The sequence below is a fragment of the Mytilus edulis genome, chromosome 3 (assembly GCF_963676685.1).
Source record: "Mytilus edulis chromosome 3, xbMytEdul2.2, whole genome shotgun sequence".
Classification (NCBI taxonomy): domain Eukaryota; kingdom Metazoa; phylum Mollusca; class Bivalvia; order Mytilida; family Mytilidae; genus Mytilus; species Mytilus edulis.
In genome coordinates this window covers 97,279,682-97,302,353 of record NC_092346.1, presented here as the reverse complement: position 1 = coordinate 97,302,353, position 22,672 = coordinate 97,279,682, and the positions used below count along the sequence as shown (strand labels likewise).

Here is a 22,672-nt window from a genome sequence, read left to right as displayed (position 1 = left end):
TAATTTCACAATAACTGGTGTTTTATATTGATATTTCCACTGTAATTTTGCTCAGCTGATTCTAGATTAAGTATGTCATATTATATATATAAGTTCTAAAGTTTTGGACACATGTGATAGAAACTTCCTAGGTTGTTGATGGATAATAAAGTAATCGCTTGAAATGAGGAGATGTGTGGGATCATTGTCAATGAGACAACTATCCACTAAAAGACTAATGACAAGGATGTTAACAAATACTGCTTCAACAATGGCCAAAGTTCAATGTCGGCTGAAAATACAAAAAACCAGCAGAAGCAAGTTATCTGTTATTGTTTCATCTTTGTCATTATAGTCTCATTGGAAATCATAAATCAAAGAGCAGAATGCTCTGAGGGATACGATTGCCATATAGTTTTCATTGACACATGTATAGCAGTTCTGCCAACTTTTCATTAAGCAAATTCGTGAGATTTGGCAAAAATAGAAAAGATCAAAGAGGAAAAAATTGATCCAAGGATACTGCTGCAAAAAAGCATGAACATGCGTGAGTCTCACGCATTTTTGGCAGCCCTGGCCTTGATAGTCCAAATAATTATGACGTCTTGAAAGGCTATTATATTTTTTTTCTTTGACGCCTTACTTCAACTGCACATGCAAAGGTAATATAAATCTGAATAGTCACTCAACTTTGAAAATAGCTAATCCCGGATACAAGTGTTCGAACAATGTACTTATTGTGTTTTATTTGTGTGCTATCAATTCCAAGTTTACTTTCCACAGCAGTCACTGAGAGAGAGAGAGAAGGTATTTCACTTCATAGTTCGAGATTACTCTGATGTCCGACGGCTGATTTGCCAGACAAGCTGGGACCGTTGGGGACTTTTATGCTAGTATACTTAAATTACAAACTTAAATAGTCCCAGTCCCATATATTATATCAAGTATTATTGGATGCCAAATTGAATTTTAAATAGGTGCCGATTTGACTAGATGCCGATTTAACCAGGTGCCGATTTGACTTTTTCTATGGGTGCCGATTTGACTTGTACCCTGTAATCTCGGAACTATTCACTTCGTATCTTATCACCGTTAATTCTAGGAGGAACCCCATTTCCCAGTCCCATATATTATATCAAGTATTATTGGATGCCGAATTGAATTTTAAATAGGTGCTGATTTGACTAGATGCCGATTTAACCAGGTGCCGATTTGACTTTTTCTATGGGTGCCGATTTGACCAGGTGCCGATTTGACTTGTACCCAGTAATCTCGGACTATTCACTTCGTATCTTATCACGTTAATTCTAGGAGGAACCCCATTTCTAACTCTTTAATTATTAATTTCCTTTGGGTCAGGGGGCATGAATCCTTCCATACACACTCCTCTGTTTAAATTGAGATCGTTCTTAATATAATACGACGTTTATCGACATCTAACGAGTTAATTTTTTCTCGACGATTTTGACGGGAAATACTTCTGAAAGGGAGACAACTCGAAACGATAATATGGAAGACTCCATTTCGGCTAAAGGGGTGTTATAGGTAAAACTTCATTGATTTTAATTTAAATGATGCATATGATTTTAAATTATGCAACAACAGTATTAAACCCTCAATAGCAGGCAGACATAGAAAGAATCCAATGAGTTTCAAATTAATTAATAAGCGGGGAATCCAGAACAATCACTCAATCTGATACCCCTTGAAATCAAGAAAACTATACGCATGCGCATTAATACATAAACAAACCCGCGACTTGCGATTTGGAACAAGAACGTTTATTTAATTTATGATATGATGAATGTGTCTCAATTTCTTTATGAGAGTACAGTATCAGTATCATAACGGTAAAATATAGAAAACTCCACTTTAGTTCTTATATGACAGAAATAGAATTATCGGAATTCAAAGAACTCTCGCATTTATCAAAACTGGGGAATTCCCTCTGACGTGTTTCTAAATTTATAAAAACACTAAATATAAATACTGCTTAATTCTGATTTTCCGTGTTGTTAAAAACACGCATATAAGTCAAGAGAAAAATCAAACATGAAGATTATGAGAAGAACATTACAGGAAAGTTGTTTATGTTCAATCCTTTTGCTTGTTTTTACCTTTTAAAGCAAGACAATCATAAGAATCTGAGATGTTGCTGAATGTTTAGAATAAAACGGTTGACGTGAGGGAATGAGCCCTGAGTCAACGGTAAAAGATGTGTCAAAGCGACATGAATGTCCACCTCCCAAACAGTGGAAAAATCTGCAATTTGAATAACACATGTGGACACAAACATCATGTAGTCTCACATATCAAAAATCAGCTCAAAATCTGGAGGTGTATAGAAAAAAAGTCTGTATAATGGTGATTTTCAACAATTTATCAAAGTCAAACACTCATAATTTCGGCAAAAATTAGCAGAGCAGAACAAAACTTAAACTTGATCTGTAACTCATCATGGTTAATTGACATATAAAAAATCAGCCCAATATCTGAAGGCATTTAGAAAACGAGTCTGTATAACTGTGATTTACAACAATTTCTCAAAGTCCAAAGCCTGTAATTTATACAAAAATTAGGGAGTGGAACGAATCTTAAACTTGATCTGTGACACATCATGGTTAACTCACATACCAAAAATCAGCCCAATATCTGAAGGTGTTAAGAAAAAACTCTGTATATTGGTTTGTTGCGGAATGACAGAATGACGGAATTTGGGAATTATGGAATTACAGAATTACAGAGTTACGGAATTACTGAATTACTGAATTACAGAATTACGGAATTTCGAACAAAGTTAAAACTATATGGCACTGACAACTTCGTTGAGGGGCCATAAAAATCAGCCCAATATCTGAAAGTGTTGAGAAAAAAAGTCTGTATAACTGTGATTTTCAACAATTTATCAAAGTCCATAGTCTGTAATTTCATCAAAAATGAGCTGAGCGGAACAAAACTTAAACTTGATCTGTAACTCATCTTGATTAACTCACATGACAAAAATCATCCCAATATCTGAAAGTGTTTAGAAAAAAAGTCTGTATAACTGTGATTTTCAACAATTTATCAAATTCCATAGCCCATTATTTCGGCAAAAATGAGCTGAGCAGAACAAAACTTAAACTTGATCTGTAAGTCATCTCGATTAACTCACATGCTAAAAATCATCTCAATATCTGAAAGTGTTTAGAAAAAAAGTCCGTATAACTGTGATTTTCAACAATTTATCAAAGTCCAAAGCCCATTATTTCGGCAAGAATAAGTGTAGCGGAACGAAACTTAAACTTGATCTGTAACTCATCATTGTCAACTAACATAAAATCAGGTCAATATCTTTCTCTAAAAATCTTTTTATCCCAAGAGTTAAGAAAGTAAAATAAAAGAGCTCTCTGTAATTTCAATTTTATAAAGCAACTTCTTTTCATTTCATTTCATATGTTTTGCCTAGACAGCTAGACCCCTACAGAAAAAAAAGTTGAGGGCCAGTTGATGGCCATGTGGCAGACAGTTGAGGGCTAGCTGTTTTAAGCAAAATAGTTGAGGGCTAGGTGTTGAGCATCTTAGCTCAACTCAAACCTGGCCAAGCACTGTATGTTTGATAGATGTCGCTCAACTGGCCCTCAACTGAAGCTGGCCATTAAGTTGAGGAAAAGTTGAGCAATTGATCTTGGGTTTTTATATAGTTGAGCAAAAGTTGAGCTTTCAGACTTTGAAATTTTTGTAGTTGAGCTAAAGTTGAGCATTCAGACTTTGAAATTTTTGTAGTTGAGGAAAAGTTGAGCGTTCAGACTTTGATTTTTTTTTTAATAGTTGAGCAAAAGTTGAGCAATTAGAAATATGACCTGGTGATATAAATGTTATGTGCCATCTGTTTTATCTGTCTTTAGTGCAAATGGACAGGAAGTATTATTTATAAATGTACACAAAGTTTGAGGCAAAATTAAGGGAAGCACATGTTTTCAAATTTATTCATTTTTCTGTATTTTAACTTAACTAAATCTTTGACATAAAGATAAAAAAACAAACAATATTTCTTTTATTATAAGATATATCAAATATTCAAGATTTAGGTAATAAACAGTTATTATTAGGGGCAAATCTCAAAGTGATCACACTGTCACAATACCCAAAAGAACCTCAAACATTTAAAATTTGAACTTGGTTTGAGCATGCACATGGCAAACAAAGATGTCTTCTGAGCTATCATGAATAAAATATGAGTTTTACAATGAATGTAGATAAAAAAAAGTTACAAATAACTGTATTGACATTGAAAAGTGCAGTGTATTCTTCTGATGACATGACTCTTGGATTTAGATTGATGTTTAAACACATATTTCTGGAAACATCTGTTGGTAAGTACATTGGATTAGATTTGATTTCCACCATTTTGAATAAGTGTATAATTATGCTCTTTTAGGTCAAAATAGTGATATTTAAAGTGTTTTCTTTATAAACTTTAAAGAGTGAAGAAAAAGTTAGAAAATATATTTATGCATTAATTTATATATTGTCAAAATGTGTAAGACAGGAGACATGTTTATTTTATTATTAAGACAATTTGTTTTAGAAAGTATTACTAATAAAATAAAAATATTCTAATATAATGAATTTGGTATAAAACTAGAGATCTATTCTTATTTGCTAGATAACTTCTAAAAGGCAAAGATAAAGCATTCATGTAGTCTGTTGTGAGTTAAGATCTTTCAGCAGTATTTTGGCTATAAAAATACACAATTTAAATTTTTTCTACAATGTGTAGTCATCAGTTTACAATTACCACATAATGCTCAACTTTTTAAGACCTAGCCCTCAACTTTTAATGACCTGGCCCTCATATATTGGCCACCTAGCCCTCAACTTTTAATGACCTGGCCCTCATCTATTGGCCACCTAGCCCTCAACTTTTAATGACCTGGTCCTCAACTGTTGGCCAGGTAGCCCTCAACTCTAATTGCTCAACTGTTGGACACCTAGCCCTCAACTATGATATTTTCTCAACGTTGCTGAACTAATTTGCATAAAGCTGAGCATTGAAAGTTGAGGGCTACCTAATTTGCATGGCAAAAATCCAGCTAGCCCTCAACTGGCCCTCAACTATTTGCTCAACTGATGGCCAGCTAGCCCTCAACTGTCCCTCAATTGTTAGCTCAACTGGCGGCCAGTTGAGCAATGCAGTTGGCCTAGTGATCATTTTTTCTGTATGGGGAGAGATGCCCCAAAAATGTAGTTCACAGCTTTAGATTTTTCAAATAGAACATAATTTTCAAATTCAGGCTTCAAGCCTCTGTAACAAACATATTTATTTTTTGTGATGTTTCTAAAATAAGCAGAATAATTGAAAACAACAATTTAATTGTAAAATAAAAAGAAAAAAAACTTTTTAAGATCCTGTTTTTTTCAGACTTAAAAGTTCAGAAAACTAAGGTAGACTGATGCTCCTTATTAATATGATATAATGAGGGTGTGCTGATTTAATAATCTATAGTATAAAGGAAACAATCTCACCGAGAAGTCTATTACCTGCAGACATACAACAATACCATATTAAATCATCTCCAATAACCAACATGTTTAATAGCTGCTAAAGAGATATTTCCTTCAAGTTTATTTTAATAGGTTTCATCCTACGAATTTAATAAAATTTAGAATGATGCTAGTCCATCATTTGTGTCAAAAAAAGGAAACAGCACAGGAACAAATTACCAATCAGTAATGTCAGTTGTAACAAACATTGTCAGTAGTTCTATCTTTTATTTTTTATTTTTACCAAAATTAACGTCAAAAGAGAGATAAAAAACCTTCCTTCAGAATGAATATAGACACAAGTTCCTAAATAGCCAGACTTATAAATAAGCTAGGCTAGGATTTTAAATAACAAAAATGCACACCCTTAAGCAATACACTGCACTGATGCTTCAGATTTTATCAAATTTCTCATGCACTTAAAATTTATTGTCCTGCATCTAAATAACCCAAACAAGGGGCTGTCAAAATGACAGATGGATCATGGCAGACAATGACAGATGCCAAGAACTCATGTCCACCCAAGTCAAAGTTCAAATTAATAATATTACAAAGTTAAGTTCATATCAATAACATCATTCAAAAAACAATTTAATGGAGACTTTTTTTTGTTTTTTATTTTTGTTTTACATAATGGGCAATCAGGTCCTTACTGTATTCTCTTTATAAAACTCAAGGTCATTCAGAGATGGCCCCTATTGCTGGAGACAAGTTTGTTGACCTCTAAATGTCTTTTTATGTTTCATGTTGTTGAGTTGCTGTCTTAATGGCATATGTCCCACATCTTTGATCACAAGGAAGTCAAGTTATAATAGATATTCAATGTCAATCTGGAATTTTAAAATTACATACAAGAGATTATATGAAACAAACAAGAATGTGTCCTCAGTACACGAATGCCCCACTCGCACTTTCATTTTCTATGTTCAGTGGACCGTGACATAGGGATAAAAACTCTAATTTGACATTAAAATTAGAAAGATCATATCATAGGGAACATGTGTACTAAGTTTGAAGTTGATTGGACTTCAACTTCATCAAAAACTACCTTGACCAAAAACTTTAACCTGAAGTGGGACAGACGGACGAACGGACAGACGAACGGACGGACGGACGGACGAACAGACGCACAGACCAGAAAACATAATGCCTCTCTACTATCGTAGGTGGGGCATAAAAAAAAACAGTTAGTATGTGATTTGAAGTATTTTTACTTAAAACTGATTTCACGCATGCATGCTTTATTTCAGTTCACATGAAACCAACTCTGCTATATAAATAATTATGTTTGATATCAAATGAAAATTACCTGAACTATAATGGGTGGTAACTCCATTACTTCCACTGGTATTATAAGTATTTAGAATTCTCTTTTTATGTTGTGTTCCAGAACTTCTGTAACCTTGACCTCCTCCCCCTCCAGCTACAATTAATGGCACAACATTATCTTTGTCATCATACTGAAATAAAACTATAGTCATAAATATATTTACTTTTATTGTTTAAGGGCTATATAAATATCATCATGGTAATCAAAATAACCTTTCAACAACCTTGAAATGACAGGAAGGGCAATAGACCAGTTTTCAAGTGATGTCCTTCCCCCGAAAAAAGGTTGTCTTTTATGCTTGCCTTTATTATGATATTTACCAGATTGAGGGGATCGCCTGTATCCCTGCTCTTTCAGTGGCAGATCCAGAACTTTTCATAAAGGGGGGCCCGCTGACTGACCTAAGGGGGGAACAGATTGAGGGGATCGCCTGTATCCCTGCTCTATCAGTGACAGATCCAGAACTTTTCATAAAGGGGGGCCCGCTGACTGACCTAAAGGGGGAGGGGCGGGGGGGGGGGGGAATGGGGGGGGGGGAATGGGGGGGGGGGGGCACTCCAGTCATGCTTCAGTGATTCCCTATATAATCAATCAAGTCTATTAAAGTTCAGCAAGAATCTTTATGATCGTCAAAGTGCAGGATAAACTAGAAATAATAAAATTGAGAATCTGAATGGAAATGGGGAATGTGTCAAAGCTACAACAACCTAACCAAAGACCACCAATGGGTCTTCAATGTAGCGAGAAGCTCCTGCACCTAGGTCCATAGGTACTTAATTACAATTCCCTTATGACAGCAGTGTTGATTATTGATTATAAGAATATAATTTGACAAATAATTCATATTTATTAATAACATATATATATAGTTATAATGACAAAACCTTATTGGCCCATCCCATCAAAGATGGGATTACATTAGACCATCAGAGATGCGGTTACATTCGAATATAAACACTGACATCTTGTATAACAAGACAGTGTTTATTTCAACAGACATTTCATGACTAAAGCGAACAATGTGACCAGAGTAAACACAACACCTTAAGCATATAATTCGACCCTCCCAAACATGCAAACAATATGTATATATAATGACTTTAACATATTAGCTGTTCCTCTCCAAATATGTATACATACAATACACAGTAGCCTAAACAACAATATAGACAAAGTGTACACTCGTGTATGTAACAACGTATTAGATTTTAGCAAGAGAAATTTATGTATTACTGAAAAATTATTACACCAGGGTTTTTGATATCACAAACTGAAGTCAAAACATTTACTAAATTTTATCATCAGTACAAGGAAATAATTTGTAAATATAACTCAACATGCAGACATCTCATACCAATCTTATTTCACATCCAATCTTTTATGGTAATATTCTTTACAAAGCACAAAAATGTCAGTATTCACCTCAAAAGCTAACAAAACCTTTACAGCGCATTCAACTGAGTGAGAAGCAACAGGTAATATCTTTGGTTAGCTTGCCTGTTAGATGAACCGTGAAGTCATTATTAGGTCAGGTGGACAGATCGATGGTTTTCTGTCGGACTAGTCTATTAAAGTAGGGTAGTTTACTTAACCTAACAATGACTTCACGGTTCAGCTAACCAAAAATATTACCTTCGGCTACACACTCAATGGAATCCGCTGTAAACAGACTTATTAAGAGGGGATATAGTTAATATACCCTTGTCAGGTCATTAAAGATTTGCATATTTTGGCTTTAATATTGATTCACTTATAGGGTCTTTGCATCGGAATTAAACACATTTATTCTCAAACCAGTTGTTGTCATGACTCGGGTTATGTTGTTCTCATATATTTCAAAATGATATAATACTAAACCCCTAACAGGAGGGATTGTGCCTGATATTCATAGGTCTGGAGCTGGCATGTCAGTAACTGCTAGTGATCCTCTGTTAATTTATGTATTATTGTCATTTTGTTTAGTTTCTTTTGTTTCATATTCTGACATCAGACTCAGACTTCTCTTAAACTGAGTTTTATTGTGCGTATTGTTGTGCGTTTGTTTTTTTACATTGGTTAGAGGTATAGGGGGAGGGTTGAGATCTCAAAAACATGTTTAACCCCGCAGCAATTTTGAGCCTGTTCCAAGTCAGGAGCCTCTGGCCTTTGTTAGTCTGGAATGATTTTTAATTTTAGTTTCTTGTGTATAATTGGAAGTTTAGTATGATGTCCATTATCATTGAACTAGTATGCATATTTGTTTAGGGGCCAGCTGAAGAACACCTCCAGATGCAGGAGTTTCTTGCTACATTGAAGACCCATTGGTGGCCTTCCGCTGTTGTCTGCTCTATGGTCGGGTTGTTGTCACTTTGACACATTCCCCATTTCCATTTTCAATTTTAATTTAATAATACCTAAAACATATAAGGTATCCCTCCCTAAACATGCAGACAGAGTATCCATCATATATACCTTAAATATATATTAGATGTCCCTACCCAAACATGCTGACTAATTATACACAAGACCTTAAACATAAAACAAGTTGTTCCTCCCCAACAATGCAGATTAACTATACACAGTATATTAAACATATAAGATGTCCCTTCCTAACCATGCAGACAAAAGTATACACTATACATACCTTAAATACAAAAGTGGCCCCTCCCCCACCACCTCCACCCCATCCATGTCTTCTCAAGAATTCCTCCTCATTGGCTGGTAGGCCTTTGTGACAAACATCCTTTATTTCACCATTCTGAAAATATATCTTGACACTTGCAAATTTCATACTTGTTATGTACAACTACTTGACTTCCTAATTCCACAATAATATTTGATTGTTTTATTACTGAATCAATCTCTTACAGTTGATTAACTGACTTAAAACTGCTTGTCATATTATGGTTTTAATTCTATTTAACAAATAGCATAAATCTTTGATAATTTTGGAATTAGTTTGTCCAAATTTTGTTTAATCCTAGATGTTATCCTTTTTATTTATTATAAGAAAAATTAAACAACACTTCACCAGTTTCATATTTCCCAAGTGATTATCTGGATTTACCTTTATCAGGAATGGTCAAAGGTAAATATTTGAAAGCCAAGGATGTGTATGAACAGGAAAAGTTGAAGAACTGTATGACCTAACATAGAACATTTAAAATATTTTAATTGTGAATAGACCAATCATTTATACGATGTCCGGTATTGAAAATAGTTCAAGTTTACCTGTCACCTGAACAGGTAGATTTCAGCTGTCCAACAAGTAATTAGCCTTGGTTAAAATTAGAAAGTATTGAAGTAGGGGTTGATTTGATAGTAATTTTAAAATCATCATGTCACTTTTATGACCAGAAATGTGTGGCTGTTAAAGGCAAAAGGTTGGGTCAAAAAGATCCTGAAATATGTTAAAATGACCGAAAAAGCCTTGAAAACTAAATAGTAGATGATCGTTTCATCCTTTGCCCAGTCGGTTTTTACCAGACATTTTACAATTGTCCAGAATATATGACTGTTTTGGAAGCCTTGGTTCAATTAGTATTTCAAATTGATGTGTCAATATCTTGTTAAAAAGATTCCAGGAATTTATAGATGTGGCTCCCAAGGTCAATGGTTTTGTTAAACATCAATACGATTTTTCAACATCAATCTCAAAAGAACCTCGGCAAAGATAATTTTTTAAAGTTAAAACACCTTCACATATAAATGGCAGGACATTAGGTGGTCACAAAAGATCTGTGATCAGACATGTATACATCTTGAAGTCAAAAATAAAAGTTGGTTATAATACAAACTTATTTTATTTTGAAATACAATATTTGCTAGAACTAGACCATAGGTACCAGAATGAACTTTGAACAAGCAAGTGTACACTGACAAATCTAGCCACAATATATCAATGTTTATAAAGACATTTTCAATTAAAACTATAATCATCTATTTATCATGTTGACAGCTCACATTACCTTTAAATCTAGATGAGCATATTACCATTTATCTAAGTCTGTTTATTTTATACATACCCTCTGATGAGAACATGCATTAGAGCCCGGTAGTCCTACTACAATATAAATCGTCTATATCATACATACCCTCTGATGAGAACATGCATTAGAGCCCGGTAGTCCTACTACAATATAAATCTGTCTATATCATACATACCCTCTGATGAGAACATGCATTAGAGCCTTGTTGTCCTACTACAATATAAATCTGTCTATATCATACATACCCTCTGATGAGAACATGCATTAGAGCCTGGTTAGCCTACTACAATATAAATCTGTCTATATCATACATACCCTCTGATGAGAACATGCATTAGAGCCCGGTAGTCCTACTACAATATAAATCTATCTATATCATACATACCCTCTGATGAGAACATGCATTAGAGCCTTGTTGTCCTACTACAATATAAATCTGTCTATATCATACATACCCTCTGATGAGAACATGCATTAGAGCCTTGTTGTCCTACTACAATATAAATCTGTCTATATCATACATACCCTCTGATGAGAACATGCATTAGAGCCTGGTTAGCCTACTACAATATAAATCTGTCTATATCATACATACCCTCTGATGAGAACATGCATTAGAGCCTGGTTGGCCTACTACAATATAAATCTATCTATATCATACATACCCTCTGATGAGAACATGCATTAGAGCCTGGTTGGCCTACTACAATATAAATCTGTCTATATCATACATACCCTCTGATGAGAACATGCATTAGAGCCTGGTTGGCCTACTACAATATAAATCTGTCTATATCATACATACCCTCTGATGAGAACATGCATTAGAGCCTGGTTGGCCTACTACAATATAAATCTGTCTATATCATACATACCCTCTGATGAGAACATGCATTAGAGCCTGGTTAGCCTACTACAATATAAATCTGTCTATATCATACATACCCTCTGATGAGAACATGCATTAGAGCCTGGTTGGCCTACTACAATATAAATCTGTCTATATCATACATACCCTCTGATGAGAACATGCATTAGAGCCTGGTTGGCCTACTACAATATAAATCTGTCTATATCATACATACCCTCTGTTGAGAACATGCATTAGAGCCTGGTTGGCCTACTACAATATAAATCTATCTATATCATACATACCCTCTGATGAGAACATGCATTAGAGCCTGGTTAGCCTACTACAATATAAATCTATCTTTATCATACATACCCTCTGATGAGAACATGCATTAGAGCCTGGTTGGCCTACTACAATATAAATCTATCTTTATCATACATACCCTCTGATGAGAACATGCATTAGAGCCTTGTTGGCCTACTACAATATAAATCTATCTATATCATACATACCCTCTGATGAGAACATGCATTAGAGCCTGGTTGGCCTACTACAATATAAATCTGTCTATATCATACATACCCTCTGATGAGAACATGCATTAGAGCCTTGTTGGCCTACTACAATATAAATCTATCTATATCATACATACCCTCTGATGAGAACATGCATTAGAGCCTGGTTGGCCTACTACAATATAAATCTATCTATATCATACATACCCTCTGATGAGAACATGCATTAGAGCCTTGTTGTCCTACTACAATATAAATCTGTCTATATCATACATACCCTCTGATGAGAACATGCATCAGAGCCTGGTTGGCCTACTACAATATAAATCTTTTCTCCTTCTGTCAAATTAAACTTGCCCTCCACATAGCCTCCTCCTGAAACATTTGGTGCATTGATCCCAGTCCCCCCTCGACCTCCTGCTGCACTGATTCTGAAAAATAAAGCCACCAATCTAAATTACTCCAATACCTCTCCCACTCAATATCTGGTCCTTGTCTTAGTACAATACTAACACACCCATATTGTTCTCTCCCACTCAATATCTGGTCCTTGTCTTAGTACAATACTAACACACCCATATTGTTCTCTCCCACTCAATATCTGGTCCTTGTCTTAGTACAATACTAACACACCCATATTGTTCTCTCCCACTCAATATCTGGTCCTTGTCTTAGTACAATACTAACACACCCATATTGTTCTCTCCCACTCAATATCTGGTCCTTGTCTTAGTACAATACTAACACACCCATATTGTTCTCTCCCACTCAATATCTGGTCCTTGTCTTAGTACAATACTAACACACCCATATTGTTCTGTTTTTATACAAGCTTAAAACTGAGATTTGTAAAAGTTTAACATAAGTATTTTTCTTGTCCTGGTCTCTATTCCATGTTTCTAAATGCAGATTTCTCTTCCTATGCCAGGTACACTATTTGTATGGATGATTTAACTGAACTTAAATCTATTTAAATGTGTTTTTCTAATTGAGGAATCATCTTCGTGTACATGTGCATTTTACAAAGTTTTTCTTTCAGTTTTCAGCGGTAAGGTGTTAAGTGTTTGATTCCTCCATTATTCAGAGCATCCTTGGTGAGCTGTGTGGGTACAGTGGAGATCATCATAAAATGCGTCACTAACTTATGCACCCCCCACCCCAAAGGCAATATAAGGACACAGAGAAGTGTAACGGTTTATTTCTTCCCCCTCTGTGATATTTTATCCTGGGGATAATTTGTCCCAGTAATTTTTTTCCAGACATGGTATTTTCCAGGAGTGAAAATCTATCGGTGTTTGCGGTTAGTATGTACCAGTAAATATTTTTCATATTTCACAGAACCTTGTGAAATAGAGTCCTATTAACTACTTTATAAGTTACTGGCAATCAATATATACCTGACTATAATTATAATGTTTCACAAAGGTAGAACAAATTTGCATAATTTATCAATCAAAGGGAGGTAATTATGAGCAATTCATATTTTAAAGATATTAATATATTCCTGAATCTATTTCATAGCGAAATTTTTCTTTGAATCTTATCTTTTATATTCATTTATAAAAAAGATGACTTAAAACATGATTAAATAAGACAGATAATATTTCACAGGTAAATACTATCCAGCTATTGAAATTACTTTTGTTCTTCTATGATTCATCTGATTTCAATATAATCAACAACTACAATTTTGTCCCCAGACATACTCAAATTCTTCCATTACTGTTTACACTAATAATGCAACTATATTTCTACCTTTACTTTTTAATTTATATTTGTTTTGAGATCTGAAAACAAATAATTTTTACCTGTATTTCAAGAACCTTATTTTATATATATTAAATTAATCATGATATTATTTCACAATTATGATCTTTGAAATTACTTCTGTTTTCTTTCATATGTTTCATAATAATTAATTGTCTTTTTAAAAGAACGATTTTTACTTTAATATTTCAGGATATTATTTTCAATGATAATTTGTGAAATCATTTCCCTTTATAATACATTTTTTTTTAACAATTTAGCTTTAATTCAAATACACTATTTTTATTTCATACTATTTGTAAAGATTAAGTTTTTTTAATAACTATTCAATAGTTTAACTTCCCAGATAGATTTTCACGACAAAGGAGAAAATATCCTAGGGAAATATTTTCCTCCGGATAAAAAAATAACAACAACTACTGTGACATTTTTTCCACCGGATCAAATTTCACCCTGATATAATTTTGCTTTACACAAGTCTGTTATTTTGTTGTAGAAATCAGAAGTAATGTGAGGGAACTGTGGACTGCAATAAGGAATAGACAAACAGAAGATCTATCTGCAGATTAGTCTCCAGTCAGTCTGGGCCATCTTTACCAACCATGGCCCCAAAAGTACCCATTCTAGTACAAACTCTCTATGTTGTGTACTAAGTCATCCATGTTTTCACAATTCTTTCTGCCTTATATAAAAAGTAACAAATAATAATTGAACCAAGCAAAGCGCTGTAAACACATAGAAGGACACAACCATGTGGTTGCTTCTAGCAGAAATTGTTTATTATCATGTCCCAGACTTCATCAAAATATTTGTAATTTATGTGTTAGAGACTGCCCACAAACTTTATTGTGTATTGCAGGGACCGAACTGCAAAGCAGATACAAACATTATGTCAAGCACCACACACAAGTAGTAATACACAGTGCTGCAACTAGCGGATTTACTTAGTGAACAAATATTAAACTTTGGATAAAGCTTCAAATTCTTTATTCTTATCAGACTTTATTTATATATATAGTCATCTAAAATCATGAATTCAGCTAATTAACCTGCACCATGCAAGCATGATAATAAATAATCTGTGTTCACCCAGTATGTTTTAATGCACTGAGTTCTAGTAGAAACTTGTTAGGAAAGATGCACCTCACAGTAATCTATTGATTTGAGACTTTCCATGTGTTTCTGAACAACTGTATTGGTATATTGTAAAATGATAAAATTTTAAAATCTGTACAAAAAGATGACCAGATGGTCTTCAAAATAATAAGCTGGGTTCAATATAATGTGTCAAATCAGCTTATAAATGGTGGTCCAGAAATAAAGAGTTTATGACACTTGAAATAGTCAGTAAAGATGATGAATTTAAATTTAGTTAATAATATTTATAGTTTTTTGCTACAAGACTTAATTTTATTGTTTTAGTGAGGTTTCATTGATGAATTCAATTTCAGGCTATAAATATCCTATACTGCATGTTGTATATAAATATCCTATACTGCATGTTGTATATAAATATCCTATACTGCATGTTGTATATAAATATCCTATACTGCATGTTGTATATAAAAATCCTATACTGCATGTTGTATATAAATATCCTATACTGCATGTTGTATATAAATATCCTTTACTGCATGTTGTATATAAATATCCTATACTGAATATCCTATACTGCATGTTGTATATAAATATCCTATACTGCATGTTGTATATAAATATCCTATACTGCATGTTGTATATAAATATCCTTTACTGCATGTTGTATATAAATATCCTATACTGAATATCCTATACTGCATGTTGTATATAAATATCCTATACTGCATGTTGTATATAAATATCCTATACTGCATGTTGTATATAAATATCCTTTACTGCATGTTGTATATAAATATCCTATACTGCATGTTGTATATAAATATCCTTTACTGCATGTTGTATATAAATATCCTATACTGCATGTTGTATATAAATATCCTATACTGCATGTTGTATATAAATATCCTATACTGCATGTTGTATATAAATATCCTATACTGCATGTTGTATATATATATCCTATACTGCATGTTGTATATAAAAATCCTATACTGCATGTTGTATATAAATATCCTATACTGCATGTTGTATATAAATATCCTTTACTGCATGTTGTATATAAATATCCTATACTGAATATCCTATACTGCATGTTGTATATAAATATCCTATACTGCATGTTGTATATAAATATCCTATACTGCATGTTGTATATAAATATCCTTTACTGCATGTTGTATATAAATATCCTATACTGAATATCCTATACTGCATGTTGTATATAAATATCCTATACTGCATGTTGTATATAAATATCCTATACTGCATGTTGTATATAAATATCCTTTACTGCATGTTGTATATAAATATCCTATACTGCATGTTGTATATAAATATCCTTTACTGCATGTTGTATATAAATATCCTATACTGCATGTTGTATATAAATATCCTTTACTGCATGTTGTATATAAAAGAAAGAAATGGAAATGTACAAACTTTTTGTTTTTGTTTGACTTGTAGGTTTTAATATTTATGTTTGCATTTAGAGCAGTTTTGACACCACAACAAAGCTATTGATTTGATTTACTGTTCTCCGTTGGACACTTAATGTTGTTTTTATTTTCAAGGAAACCACTTTCTGTTGACAACCCTATGCAGAATATTTAAAAATATAGACATGATTGTAGTTTTACTTTCAAAAGCAAATTAGTCTGAGGCTGGTATTTAATTGTACCATCCCTGATTTGATAAAATGGCCGTCTTCCGCATTAAAATGCTATCAGGTTCACTAGGAAAATGTAAATGATGCTTAAAATCCAACTGCGGAAATATCCTGCTTTATGATCGTTTATGGCATTTCAATTCTCAAACCAAGAATAAAGTTTTTATCTCTATCTATTCACCTAAATCTTATAAATATATATATCCATGTTGAGTAGATTTAAGTCCAGCGTGAGGAAATTACTGTAACAACAATAGAATGAAGAGTACATTTGTAATTACATCAGGTGTGCAGGAGACAGCTTATTGACAAGGGCAGCAACTATATACAGTAGACATCTGTTTCACTAACCATTGTTAAATACAGTACTTTTATGTGTTATATGTAAGTCTGGTTTAAGAACTGAACTTGTTTCATGTTAATATCATGTAACAACAATGATGCAATCTTCTATGCAACTGATGACAATTTGCATAATGAATTAAAAAAAATCATTGTTTCATTACAAATATACTTAGCAACTGATGACAATTTGCATAATGAATTAAAAAAAATCATTGTTTCATTACAAATATACTTACACCAAGCATAAGAGGTTTAAATCGTTAACAAACATAATGCCTATACAACTGTTTAATTGAGCAAAACCAAAAGAATCAAAATAGAGGTCAAGGTCGAGTCAATTTTTGATGTTCTAGATTTTGACCTTTGCTTGTCATTGCTTTTTTACTGCTGGACAGGCAGAGAGAAGGAGAATAATCTTTAGGACATTATGGCTAAGATTTTAAATATTTGGTATGAACACATCAGAGGATATATATTACTCTTACTCTTGAACTTTTTTATGAACCATTGGTTATAGCTTCATACTGGTTCATGATAAATCCATGGGATCTTATGCATTTGTATATAATTTGACTGCTCCATTATATTGTATGATTTCTCTGTAGATAACTTACCCATATGTTCCATTTTCAGGAACAGTCCACACTTGAGTCCCTTTTAAAGTACCACTAGAAATGACCTTCACTTTGACTGAACTAGATTTGTAGGCTGAATCACATTTGAACTGGGTTGGTCCAGTAGGCCCATGGTAACCACAGGAACCAAAACTGTACACTAAAAATAATAATGTACAAACATGTTTAATACTTTTAATTATAATATTAATTAATTGTTGTAAAAGGGAAATAACTTTTACAAGGAGGAGACTTATAACTCATGTTGACCTATTTGTAGATCTTGTCTTACTGATCATGTTTGCTGTTTAAAGTATATATTTTATGGTCAACTAACTGTACCAAACAATTTACCATTAATATGCTTATTCCACACAACCACATTTCTATGTATCCTCACAATCATCAAAACCTAAATTTGGCATAATATTTTAAGAATTTCCATTACAAAGAGCATGTGTACTGAGTTCAAGGTGAATGTTACCACAGGCCTTTATTGTTATCTATCTTGGCCATAAACTTTAAACAGCCTCAGACAGACAAAGAGACAGATGGAGCAATACATAATAAGATGAGAAAATGTAATCCCCTCTACTTAATCTGATTCTGAGCATCAATATGACAACAATAACTTAATACTTGGTATTGACTGAGAATTTTAGCTAATCATTAACTTATTAGTAAATCTTGTTTTGCTAATCTTTATTGGTTTTTAAGTTTTCTCTCAATATTTTGTAGTTCTCAATAAAATAGACAAAAGTACATAAAAAAAAACATATTCATTTGTGCCAATATAATTTGTAAGTTGCCCAGAGTTGATTTTGTTTTAACAGGTTCCCTACTCTAAGGTAGGACATCCTGGTACATTGTCATGTAAGAGCAACGTTAAGAAGCACAATAAAGAATTGAATTGGTACAAATTTGGGGGGGAAATTAACTGTATTATGTTTTCTAAACAAAACAAAGTAATCGGACAACAGTTAACTTTCCCCCTAATTTGCCACAATGACATGTTTGAATTTACTTCTTTTGATTACACTTATTTTGCTGACTAGTGTTACTTTACCATTAGCTGACTCAAGTGTTACTTTACCATTAGCTAAACTTTTTGGGGACAAAAAGACTACCTTGTACTTCACTATATTAGCCCTCTTCGTATGGAGGTATGATTAAAAGTATATGGTAAAAAAATGTTAAATTGGAAATGAAAAATTGAAATATTCAAAGTCAAAACTAACAATTTTGAAATTTTAGAAGCACAGTTTAGTCTTGTTTCAAATGGATTTCTAGCAACTAATACTAAAATAGACCACATCATTCAAAAGTTTAATCTAATCTCAAGTTTAAATCTAATCAAAGGATTATGTAACACAAACTAAAATTGTATTTAGTATAAATGTAAAACAATAACGAACTGAGATCAAAATTCATCATAGTGCTGATCGAGTCAATGTATTTCAAATTAGAGCAGAAGTGTCCTTCATTCATTCATTATTTACTAAAACATTACTATAAACATTAATTATACTCAGGTTATGACAATATTACATCACATTTTGCATCTTACCAAATAATAGATGCTTCAAGTTGGCTTCAAATTGCTATTTTGTAGGATTTAAATTATTTTTTTTAGAACATTTGTATTTAAAAAAAAAGAAACAAGAGGCTGTCACAACGACAGCAAACCGGATTTATTATCATTTATTTGTGTCCTGGCAATATCACAAGAACCATTCCTGATGAATGGTGAAAGTGAAAATCGTCAATATCAAATTTGACCTCCATTTTGTCATCAGTATCAACATATTAAAATTTGAAAAGCTTAGATTAAATGGTTCATGAGTAAATGCAACAAAGTGAATGGAAACGACATTTTACAATCTTTCAAGAACCATAACTCCTGAACGGTAAATGTCAAAATCGTCATTATTGAACTTGACCTCTATTTTGTCATCAGTAACAACATATTAAAATTTCAAAAGCTTTGGTTGAATGGTTTATGAGAAAATGCACGAACACGACGAGAAACACCATTTTTCAATCTTTCAAGAACCATAACTCCTGAAAGGTAAAAGTCAAAATCATCATTATTGAACTTGACCTCCATTTTGTCATCAGTAACAGCATATTAAAATTTCAGAAGCTTTGGTAGAACAGTTCATGCATAAATGCATGGACACGACTGGAAACTCCATTTTTCAATCTTTCAAGAACCACAACTCCTGAACGGTAAAAGTCAAAATCGTCATTATTGAACTTGACCTCCATTCTGTCATCAGTAACAACATATTAAAATTTGGGAAGCTTTGCTGGAACAGTTCATGCGTAAATGCACGGACACGACTGGAAACTCCAGTTTTCAATCTTTCAAGAACCATAACTCCTGAACGGTAAAAGTCAAAATCGCCGTTATTGAACTTGACCTTCGTATAGTTGTTTAATAACATATTAAAATTTTAAAGGCTTTGGTTGAACGGTTCATGAGTTAATGCACGGACAACATTTGATTGCCGCCCGCCCGCCCGCCATACATCCCCAAATCAATAACCGACATTTTTGTCACAAAAATCCGGTTAAAAAAGGTTAAGTTATTGGTATAACACTGAGACATAGTATATATTTATGATATCTAATTTAATTTCCAGTTATACAACCAGGCTACTAATTTACATTTTTTCAGTAAATATTTATATTAGTTATTCTAGATTAGAATAACCTATCTTCAGGCATTCATGATTTTAATTAAAAACTAGATTTGAAAAATCTGCAATTTCAATAACACATGTGGACACAAACATGATGGTAGTCTCACATATAATAAATCAGCTCAAAATCTGGAGGCTTACAGAAAAAAGTCTATATAACTGTGATGTTCAACAATTTTCAAAGTTGTAAACCCTAATTTCAGCAAAAATTAGATGAGCGGAACGAAACTTAAACTTGATCTGTAACTCATCATGAGTAACTCACATACCAAAAATAGCCTAATATCTGAAGGCGTTTAAAAAAAAAATCTGTGTAACTGTGATTTTTATCAATTTATCAAAGTCCAAAGCCCGTTATTTCGGCAAAAATTAGTGGAGCGGAACGAAACTTTATCTTGATCTGTAACTCATCATGGTTAACTCACATACCAAAAATCAGCCCAATATCTGAAGGTGTTTAGAAAAAAACAACCTATAACTGTGATTTTCAACAATTTATCAAAGTCCAAAGCCCCGTAATTTTGGCAAAAATTAGCAGAGCTGAACGAAACTTTAACTTGATCTGTAACTTATCATGGTTAAGTCACATACCAAAAATCAACCCAATATCTGAAGGCGTTTAGATAAAAAAATCTGTGTAACTGTAATTTTCAACAATTTATCAAAGTCCAAAGCCCGTAATTTTGGCAAAAATAAGAGGAGTGGAACGAAACTTAAATGTGATCTGAAACTCATCATGGTCAACTCACATACTAAAAATCAGCCCAATATCTGAAGGCGTTAAGAAAAAAACTCTGTATAATGGTTTGTTGCGGAATGACAGAATTTGGGAATTTGGGAATTATGGAATTATGGAATTATGGAATTTCAGAATTACGGAATTTTGGAATTACGGACAAGGGTAAAACTATATGGCACCTAGCTGCGAAAACGTAGCTCTTAAGGTCCTTTTGATGATTTTTGATATTTGCGGACCATAGCAAAAAAAAAAAAAAAGAGGACAATAGAGCTACGTTTTCGCAGCTATATGGCACCAACAACTTTGTTGCGGGGCCATATAAATTAATCAGAGTCTTGTTCATGGAATTGAAATGTACCATGATGTAACTTCAGGTGGCTCGGGGCCTATTAAAAGTTTCTATCAGAAGTCCCGTATTTTTTGATATTTTATTCTTTACAGAAATTAAATCAAATTGGTCGAAAAAAATAGGGGGTCACGGACCATTTAAGCTCAAAATTTTACTTTTCAACAGGTATGTAAAAGGAACCATTTTTCAATGAAATGATAGGGAAAATAGAGGTGTTGACATAATTTTATCGGATTATCAAAAAAACGTTCTATGACACTTGGTCCAAAACTGTAAAATAAAAAGCTTAAATATAGCTTCAAAGAATGAGCAAATAAAAAAAATAGGTCACCGATAAGGAAAAAAATATATTTTGCCTTAAAACCCAAATTTTGGCGGGAAAATGGTAAAAATGGGTGAAATGTCATTTTGACCCTTTAACAAATACGGATTATAACGAAAATATTCTATTATTCACATAACTACAATGATTTAGCATTTCTAATCAATCAACATATTTAAAAAAATTACATCGAATTTACGACAAATACTTTTGTAATTCATGCGTGAAATTATGCGCAGTCGAATAGTCCCGAGCCACCTTAATATATATTTACAAACAACAATACATTGCAGTCAAAATGTTTTAATATAACAATACACAGCGTCTGTTGAAACTTAAAACTTGTATTCATTGGTGGAATAAGTTTATAATACTGGCATTCAGAACACATTATCTTACTTAAATAACATGAAACTTAAACAACAGTACTAGTAACCCACAACAAAGCCAGGAGTACATTTATACCATTTGTTTAATTCTACACAGCTTCTTTAGTACAAGTTATCTTGATGTACATTTCTAAAGATGCATATCAAATGTACATCTGTAAAGCTGTATATAAACTGTACATCTGTAAAGCTGTATAAAAACTGTATATCTGTTAAACTGTATATAAACTATACATTTTTAAAGCTGTATATAATTTAATACATTCCATGTATGTTTCATTATATTTATTCTGATTGGCTAACTAGCCATCTCGTGATATTCCTTAATCAATTGCATTACACAATGCAACTTTTCATTCATGATGACACGAGGTCCCACAATAAAGTGCACAGGTAAATGAAATAAAAACTTGATAAAAGGCGTGTTTTCATGATCCTATAGGTAAAAATGTAATTATAAGTATTGAATGCTTTTTTTTGTAACTTTATATGGTTGTAAAAGCGTTG

The 22,672-nt window shown here is 32.9% G+C and overlaps 1 protein-coding gene across 4 annotated transcripts in view; it reads right to left on the bottom strand.

Annotated features, from left to right (window-relative positions):
• Positions 1-22,672, bottom strand: part of LOC139517900 (leukocyte tyrosine kinase receptor-like) — a 296,261-nt gene that overhangs the window by 108,817 nt on the left and 164,772 nt on the right. For all 4 annotated transcript variants that reach the window (XM_071309393.1, XM_071309392.1, XM_071309394.1 and 1 more), the window contains 4 exons: positions 17,662-17,821; positions 12,449-12,602; positions 9,459-9,572; positions 6,815-6,965 (listed from right to left, as the gene is read on the bottom strand). In XM_071309393.1, coding sequence (XP_071165494.1) covers positions 6,815-6,965; positions 9,459-9,572; positions 12,449-12,602; positions 17,662-17,821 — 579 coding nt within the window. The remainder of the gene's footprint in view (positions 1-6,814; positions 6,966-9,458; positions 9,573-12,448; positions 12,603-17,661; positions 17,822-22,672) is intronic.